General features: G+C 29.9%; 1 protein-coding gene across 1 annotated transcript; it reads left to right on the forward strand.

Moving 5' to 3' along the window:
* The first annotated feature begins 1,716 nt into the window (after positions 1-1,716).
* On the forward strand, positions 1,717-5,354 carry LOC133313120 (uncharacterized). The gene is made up of 6 exons (XM_061514451.1): positions 1,717-1,849; positions 2,807-2,920; positions 3,030-3,288; positions 3,378-3,492; positions 3,861-4,025; positions 5,101-5,354. The coding sequence occupies exons 1-6, from the start codon at positions 1,757-1,759 to the stop codon at positions 5,135-5,137; spliced, it is 783 nt and encodes a 260-aa protein (XP_061370435.1). The 5' UTR covers positions 1,717-1,756; the 3' UTR covers positions 5,138-5,354.
* Positions 5,355-8,608: the final 3,254 nt, after the last annotated feature.

Genomic DNA, 8,608 nt, shown 5'->3' on the forward strand with positions numbered 1-8,608 from the left:
TGTAGTACATAAATCACCTTATTCTAGTAGTCAATTGAATCTAAATAATATACAAGATAAACAAAGTGATATTGTGCTCAACTGTATTAACTGAGAAATAGGAGAAAGGATGTTTGTAGTATTTTGTCTACTTCACCGCTATGATGGTGATTTTATTAAAGCTTCCGCCATTGTAAATTACAGTAAAAGGTATTGGAAATTGGGATACCTTGAAAATGCAGTTCTGGAAGTTTTTTTTGTGAGCTGGTTGAATAAGATTGTAAAAAATAAGAATTTGACTCTTCTAGAGTTATGGATGCATTTAAAAATAGAGTGTGAAGTTATAATTGTTGAATGAAAAATAATTGACATTATGATAAAGTACATACAGTGCATAATAAATTATAGTTATTAAAATTTCTTTCTTTCATTTTTTTAATTAACGAAAAAAATATTATCTTATTTTTTAAAATGTATTCATAATGTTAGAAAAGTTAAGTATATATATATATTATGAAATAGATATGATATTGTGTCTAGCTATATTCTTTTACATATCTATTTTACGTACTATTTTTTAATTTAGAATATGGCTTTAAGTTTCAACTTCTTTGCTATTTTCTCTATTTTCAATTTTACTTTCCTTTTTTCATTTTATGTGATGTTTCTCAACTTCTCTCTTTAGTTCGTGAATAAATTTATTATTTGTTTTAAATAAAGAAAATCCTTGATGCGAATTTTTTTTTTAAAAAATAGTCTCTAAAATTCATGAAGTTTAAAGGGAATAGTTATATTTCATTTTTGTTTAGAAAATATTTTTTATTTTCTTTATTGATTATAATTTGTTATTTATTTTTCAAATTTTTTATAATAAAATATATAAATATATTTAATACAATCTTTTAACAAAAAAAAAAAACCATATAAAATGATAAAAATATAATTTTTAATCAACAAGTTGATGCATTATGTATAATATATTAGTTAATAAATTTTGTACCTAAATAAAAATTCAACATTTCAATTAGGGAGTTATTTTTTTCGTTTCATATATATTGTATTATTTTACTTTTATATATTAAACATAGCTATATATTGTATTACAAAGTTTTAAAAATAATAATTCAAGGATAAATTGTATGTCATTTTAAAGGATGTAAAGTTGTGTCATTTTAAGAGAGAGAAAAAAATAGATAAAAGAGGAGAGAGAGTTGACAAAAAAAAAACAAAGGTGTGGATCCCACCTCTTTGTGAGAGTAAAATAATATAAGTTGTGTCATTTAAAAAGATAAACACTTTTTCCATAATTCAATAATAATAATGATAATAAATCTCCACACCCAACAGGATGACAACAAGTGAAAAGTTACGGTAGTATTTATGAGATAGTTTTATCTTTTATATACATATAAAAATATACGAGATTTATGTTTTTTTTTTTTTTTTTCACATGAGCACATATGAGCTGCGTATGTTTTTATATATATATTAGAGATAAAATTATTTTCTATAATACAAAAAATATTAATCTCGTAAATAAAATAAGTGTCTATAGTCGCAACTCAAACTGATATTTTTGTTCCTTGTCCAGTCCAGGTGGCATCTAACATTCTAACAATATCTTCCCCAAGATTTTTAGATTTAATGGGTCCCACTAATGTCCTCTTCTGATAAAAATCTTCCATTCAGTGATGAATTTTTTCTGCTTATATTCATGATCCTAGGCCACATCCTGTATTATCTGTTTAGCTGTGTTTTTCGTGAAGCTTTAGTAGAAATGGAGAGTGAGTTGGTGAGACGCAGAATCAACCTGATTGCAGCCCACTTTGCACCCACTGATGAGATTTCAACCACCCATCTTCTGCCAATGGTAATAATATATTATGCTTCTTTATGTCTTTTTTTTTTCTTTTTTCTTTTTTTTTAAAAAAAAAATACTCTTTTCTCTTGTGTTACTGTGTTTGGTTCCCATGATAATGATGGAAAATAAAGGAAATTGGGGTTTTCTTGACACAGGAATTTTTAGGTAGGGAGCTAGATATTGGATGGCAGGTAGGGGAGGAGGGTGTGCTAAAGTGGCCCTTGTTCTCCTTTTCATGTAAATAGAAAGGCCATCTAATAGGAATCATTATTACTTGTAATAATGGGAGAATCAAACTGCATATTGTTTGAGTCTTGTAAAGTGGACATATATATATATATATATATATATATATATATATATATATATATATATTTTAATTTTTTATTGGCTAAAGGATGAAAGTTTATGTGCCTTTCTTCTAATAATTGATGTCATTGTGAAGCTAGCTTCGAATAAATTGTTTTAACATATCATCTATTCTGTCTCTGACATTGCATATATGGATATATGAGAAGTATTACCTTGTATTTATTATTGTTGATGGAAGAATGAAGATAAGTGACTTTGCAATTAGTCCCCAGAATACAACTTATGCTGGTTGCAATTAATCACTCTCAAGTCTCAAGTATTACCTAATCATTTTCCTTCATTTTCTTTTCCTCCTTGAATTTATTATTTGAACTAAAATATTTAACCACAGATCTTGTGTCTTTTCCTTAAACGAATAAATCAGTTGCATGAGAAAATTAATTGAGTATTTCCAATTTTCCATATGCTACTCTTGCTTCATTTATCTCTTTAGGGTTATCTGCTCTTAGCAGACCACAAGTTTTGTTTCATGGCTTTTGTTTTATGATGTCTAATTGAATAATCTGTCTCTACCATCCCTTTTATATATTTTTTTTTTCATGAATATCTGTTTGCAATTTATTTTCTTCATCCATTTTCTTTCCCCCTTATCAGAACTGCAGTGGTAGTCTGAACTCTGTGCTTCGGAGATGTGATAATAAGGTGTATTTTGCACGCCAAACATCTGCCTCTCTTGGCTTTTTTATGAGGCAAACTTCAGTTGAAGAGGTACTTACAGTGTTCTTATAGTTGAAATACTTCACAATGTTCTTCTATGTGCTTTTTTCTTTTAAATGATTAATTTCTAACTGGCTTGTTTAATAATATAAATTTCCAGGGTGGCTCAGCTTCCTTTATTGCTCCTAAAACCCATGGTGCTGCATCTGAAAGGCCTTCTAATGCAAGAGAACCATGTTTTGCTAAACCTGCAAGGAAAGAATCAGCCTTCTCAAATTCAGTGAACCAAAGAATGAATCAGGTGCAGGGTTGTGATTTTAGTAAACTGGAGCCTCCTGCATTTGCCAGGCCAAGCACACAGATTGGACGAGGAGACCAATTGCATGCTGAGAAAAAAATAAGCTATTCCGAAATTGGTGGTTAGTGCTTTGGAATCTGAAAATTATTAGAAGTTATACTAGCTAAGTAGCTTACAAACAGAAGTATATCTTTCTTTTTTTGGTTGCAGGAATTGAGTGGTCTCCAAGGATGGATGTTGTAGAATCAGAAAGCAAATATATTATCACAGTGGAAGTTCCAGGTGTCAGTATCAGTGACATAAGAGTGGAGGTTGATGATAAAAAGTATGAAGCATTTCTTATTTACATCCTTATATTAATTGTTATACTCATTTGCAATTTATGGTATTAGGCATTACTTCTCTCATTTAGTTCTGCCTAATCAATAACAAAAGGGAGGGGGTGAAGAAAAGGATAAGGCTAAATAAAATATTTTTGCATATCTAAGTCATTATTCAAATTCCATTGTGTTTGAGTGTTTCCAATCTATGCATACAAAGCTTATTTATGATTTCTGCATTATATACTGTGTAAATTCTGGAAGAAAAGCACTAAATGGAAATTTTAACGTTGGGCATTCTTTGTTATAAATCATTTGAAGTATTAGATGTCTTTTCTTTCTAATGAAAGTGCCATTATGTGAATTGTGACAGGTTGTCTGTCAAAGGTAGACGCTCTACTAGCTCTTTGACAGTTGCAGGTTGTCCAAATGCTTCATTTTCTTCATATCATAAGAGGGAGATACTCTATGGACCATATGAGGTGATCTGGCCGCTTCCTGCTGGTGTGAACAAGGACAGAATATCAGCTGAATTTTTGTAAGTATAACCACATTTTTTTAATGGAATTCACAAACTATAAAGGTTAAACCAGGGTACACAAGGCTTCCTCGACTTGTAAGGGCAACCTTACTCTTATATATTTCCAAAGAGGTTATTTCCCAAACTCAAACCCGTAACCTTTCGGTCAGGAGCAATCTCACCTCTGCTCCAAGGCTTGCAGGAATTCACATATATAATTTAAAGAAAAACCTCTCTTAATTTGTTCTATCACATTATATTACTTTCTAGTAGTTTTGGTTTTTGGGCAGTCGCAGGACTCATGAATGGTAATATTTCCAACATAGTTGGAAATTATTATTCTTTCAATTTGGAAGTTGTAATACAATACAAAAGGTAACTAATATACAACAGGAAGATCTTTTCTTTGAGGATTTTGGCTTGAAGCTTTGGCATTGTGCTAAGCCAAAAATAATGGGTTAATGAAATTTATTGAATATTTAATGTTCTTCGAGGTTTAAATGGTCTTTATAATTTGGCAGCTAGAAAACTACAATCATGATTCATAAATCTAAGAACTAATTATTCCCCTTTTATTCCCTCTTACTAATTATGATCACATTACTTTCTGAAACAATAGTAAGAGCCTCCTTTCATAGGCTCGGGAGCTCAAATAAGTTCAGTTTTACAATATCCTGTGTCATCACCTCTTCAAGTTTTCTAAACATTATTAAGATAGAGATTTCAAGTTTCTTAAAAGTTCTATTTGTATAGCTTAAAATAAGTTTAACCTTTTGTTTTGGTTCACTTAAAAAGTGCAACTAGTTCTATTTGTATGTGATTCAATTAAGTTTCATGATTCTTGTCATTTTATTTTATACATATATATGCTAGGGGTTGAAAGTGGCTTGAATAACCTCAAGAGATTGATGTAGTGGTAAATGCATATTATGTGGGGTATGTACACTGTAATATGTTTGATAGCTATGCCAATGGACACCACTTAACCTCAATACCTAAAAAAAAAAAAAGGCTTGAATCTATATAATTCAAATATGTATATGCTCCAACAGGATATGTTAATCATTTGTTTCGTTTCTTTCTTCATTTTCAGGGATGGATTTTTACAAATTATAATTCCTAAAGTTTGAGTATGACTCAGCAATATTGATTGTAGCACATATATGGTACACCTCATGCATTTGCTGATCATGGGTGGAGAGGGAATGGTCGATGTCCTGCATGGAAATCTGTTGTTTCTTCTTTATGAGCTATGTCCTGTGATATATATAATGTAACGAACTTGGTTTCATATACAAAAATATAGTTGTACAAAAGTATAGTTGAACAGAAAATATGTCTAAATGCATCATGACGTTGATTTTGTTAAGTGGCACGGGAGAATCCAAAATGAGGAATACTTATTAATGGGTTAAGCAATAAATCACATTCAATGGGTTAAGCTCATCCAAAATAGAAAATCGAAATCAAATTTCATGTGTAAAAGTAAAAGCCCAAAAAATAAAATTGAAAGGGTAGGAGTCAAGGAGCATAACAAATGAAATTTATCGGTGATCTGGCTCCCAAGATTATCGGTAGTAAGCAAACAAAGAAAAAATTAAAGTGAGGAAAGGTTCTTTATATTTCAAGAGCAATCTTCTAACCTGAGAATTTGAGATAGGATTTGGAGTAAAATTATTAATTAACTATCGATATACGATTTCAAAGATTCAAGTCTAGTCATAAAATTTGTTAACATTTTTGTATTGTATGTGTACGACTTATTAGATAAATCGATCTTTAAATGTTTTCTATTACATGTATAATTGAAACTTAACGTTCTGATCGGTGATGTTGACCGTTAAACGAGTGAAGTTCGTTATAGTAAGCATCTTTCAGCTTCCAGAAACTTTTCAACAGTGATCATCATTTCTGCATCTTCTTTCATTTTCAACATATGAAGCAGTATCTGCACAATCAGAATCAGATAATCCTTAATATGCATCATGAACGTGATTTTCACATACATATTCCTTGCATTTTCTTTAAGCGAATAATGTTTCTTATGATATAAAAGATAACACATATAAAAGTATGTGAGATATATATATATATTTTTTCTCTCTTCTCCTCACATGGCCTCACAGACTTTTATATATGTGTAGAAGATAAATTTATCTCCTACAACATTAGAAACATTAATCCCTTTCTTTAAGTGTCACTATCAACCATTTCTTGAAAATTTTACTAGTAAACCTTAGAATGCAAAAAAAGGATAGAATATTGTGATTATTTTTTTCATGTTTACTTTATTTACTTCTTCTCAACAACGTTAGATATTGAGATTTTGATCTAATAATGTTAAAAATAAAACATTTAATTTGTTTGTAAACTCACATTGACGGCTTCTTCATGATCAGTGTTTTCTTTCTGCTTTCCTTTTCCACTGCGTTTAGGACGAATGCCTGTTGCCTCGTATCTTTTGACCTCTTTCAAAGATCGACAAATGAATTTTTCTTCCCAATGGAAATAGTACTACAAAAAACAAATGTCATTAAGTGAATCATTTTAGAACAGTGCAACAAATTAAAATGAGTTGATGTGCTGTAAAAAGAGGAAAATGAAGAAATATGAAAATAAAATATGAAAAAAAAATGATTTCTATATTGAAAAGGTGCACAACGAATATTAGTTGCATTTCTGATGAGATTGCATATTTTTCATTGCACCATTAAAAGAAAAATACCTAAAATGAGAATATATATGTTAGAGAGGTATATTTATAGGGTATATAATTTGTTTTATCACTTATAGTTACATAGGTACATATATATTTCCATGGAAGCTTGGGGTTGAGGATTCAAATTTGAAGTTACATACATACCTTATCCCATTTTCCATTGTTTCGCTGTTTGGATGTACATCTCCAAATTGCACTGTATTTTACTTTTTGAGGCTTACTAGTTTTTCTTGATTTTGGAGTTGACTTCCTAGATGGCCTTTCATTCTGAATCCACAATAAGTCAATAACTCACCCGTTTACAAAGATGAAAAAGGTATTGATAAAAACCAAACTAAATCACATTTTCAGTTTGCAAATATATAATTAAGGGGAAAGTTCACAAACTTTCTTATAATTTTGACTTGAATCACTTATGCCCTATTTTATTTTTTTTAATCATTTATCTTCTATGAATTCTTTCATCCAAACTTATTCTTAATATCGGTAGAAATCAAATTAATATGTCTATTTTATCTTTTTTATAATAAGAAAATAGATTGAAGATAAAATAAAATAAAAATAAGATTAAATATGTTGGAAACTTATAACACTTATGAAAATAGTCTGAGCACAAAAAAAAAACAAAATAGGTAAATGAATAAGTTTAAAACAAACATATTTTTCTTCCAAATTAACAATAAAAATAATATTAAGACCAAGTCCACATCCTTGTTTTAATAAAACTTCAGAATCAATCGTGCGTATATATATTAGTCTATTTTTATCTTATTTTTGTTATTAGTCTATTCTTTTATTCTAAGAAGGGTAAAATAGGTAAATGATTTAAGTTTCTAACGGCGTTAAGAGTGAATCTGAATGAAAGAAACCATATAAGAGGTAAATAATTGGGGGGGGGGGGGGGGGGGGGGGGGGGGGGGGGGGATAAGGTTATAAGTGATTCAAAGCACAATCATAGGGTTTTTTTTTTGATTGAACCTTTTCCTATAATTAATTAGATGAAATTAGGGTTTCATGAAAAGATTGGAATCTCAGTAATCCAGAAATATACGTACACACCTTTTTTTCTAGGATGCTAAAATTAGCTTCATCAGGCAATGCAATGGATAACGGGACTGCATCAATAATGACTTCCTCTGATGTTAGCATCATAGGGGTTGTTAGGGAATGTTGCTGTAATAAACATAACATAAACAAGCAAATAAATTATTAATGTTAATGTTGAAAACAAGACATAAAGCAAAAGGAGTTGCCAAAGAAAACCCATAAGTTTGATGAAGCTAATATGCATCTTATTAGTGGAGACGTCAAAGGGGGGATTCGAATCCATGCATATAGAAAATATAAATTCTTATCCAAATCCCTTTAATTAGCAGTATCAATCTCCATTGCGAAATTTTTTAGGGTACTGAGTAAATTGTGTTTACTGAAACATTCTGATTCTTACTCTTCCAAAGACCTCCAGCAAATTGTGTGTATGGTACTGAGAAAAATGTATCTATATACTTGCAAAGATATGAGACAAGAAAAGTAAACCCTCGGACTCATGTTATAAAAAAGTTGTAGTAAGAGGAAAGGAAGTTAAGAAATAAAAGATGTTTTTTATTTAAAAAAAATATTTTTAAGTGTTACCATTTTTTTTTTGATTTGCCATCCTAGAAAATATTTTTCTAACTCATCCATTTAGAGAGACAAACGTGAAAATAAACATGTATATTCTAAGAAGACAAAAGCATTCGAAGAGAGAAAATATAGACATGGAGACAAGTTATTTTTACTACCCTATATAAAAATAAGTAATTTATTCTTCTCAAACACAAATGTGTCGCGGTGAGTTAAAGTATTGCTCTAGTGCAAATGTATAGATTGTTCAACTATCTTA

This window comes from Gastrolobium bilobum, unplaced genomic scaffold (genome assembly GCF_033153095.1).
Source record: "Gastrolobium bilobum isolate Gb01-03AN ecotype WA unplaced genomic scaffold, APGP_CSIRO_Gbil_v1 utg4070, whole genome shotgun sequence".
NCBI classification, from domain to species: domain Eukaryota; kingdom Viridiplantae; phylum Streptophyta; class Magnoliopsida; order Fabales; family Fabaceae; genus Gastrolobium; species Gastrolobium bilobum.

Bases quoted from the DNA above. Each gene is read 5' to 3' on its own strand.
- LOC133313120 (XM_061514451.1), top strand. From the start codon at position 1,757: ATGGAGAGTGAGTTGGTGAGACGCAGAATCAACCTGATTGCAGCCCAC. The intron at 1,850-2,806 runs GTAATAATATAT...CCCCCTTATCAG, and splicing joins CCACCCATCTTCTGCCAATG to AACTGCAGTGGTAGTCTGAA. The intron at 2,921-3,029 runs GTACTTACAGTG...ATAAATTTCCAG, and splicing joins GGCAAACTTCAGTTGAAGAG to GGTGGCTCAGCTTCCTTTAT.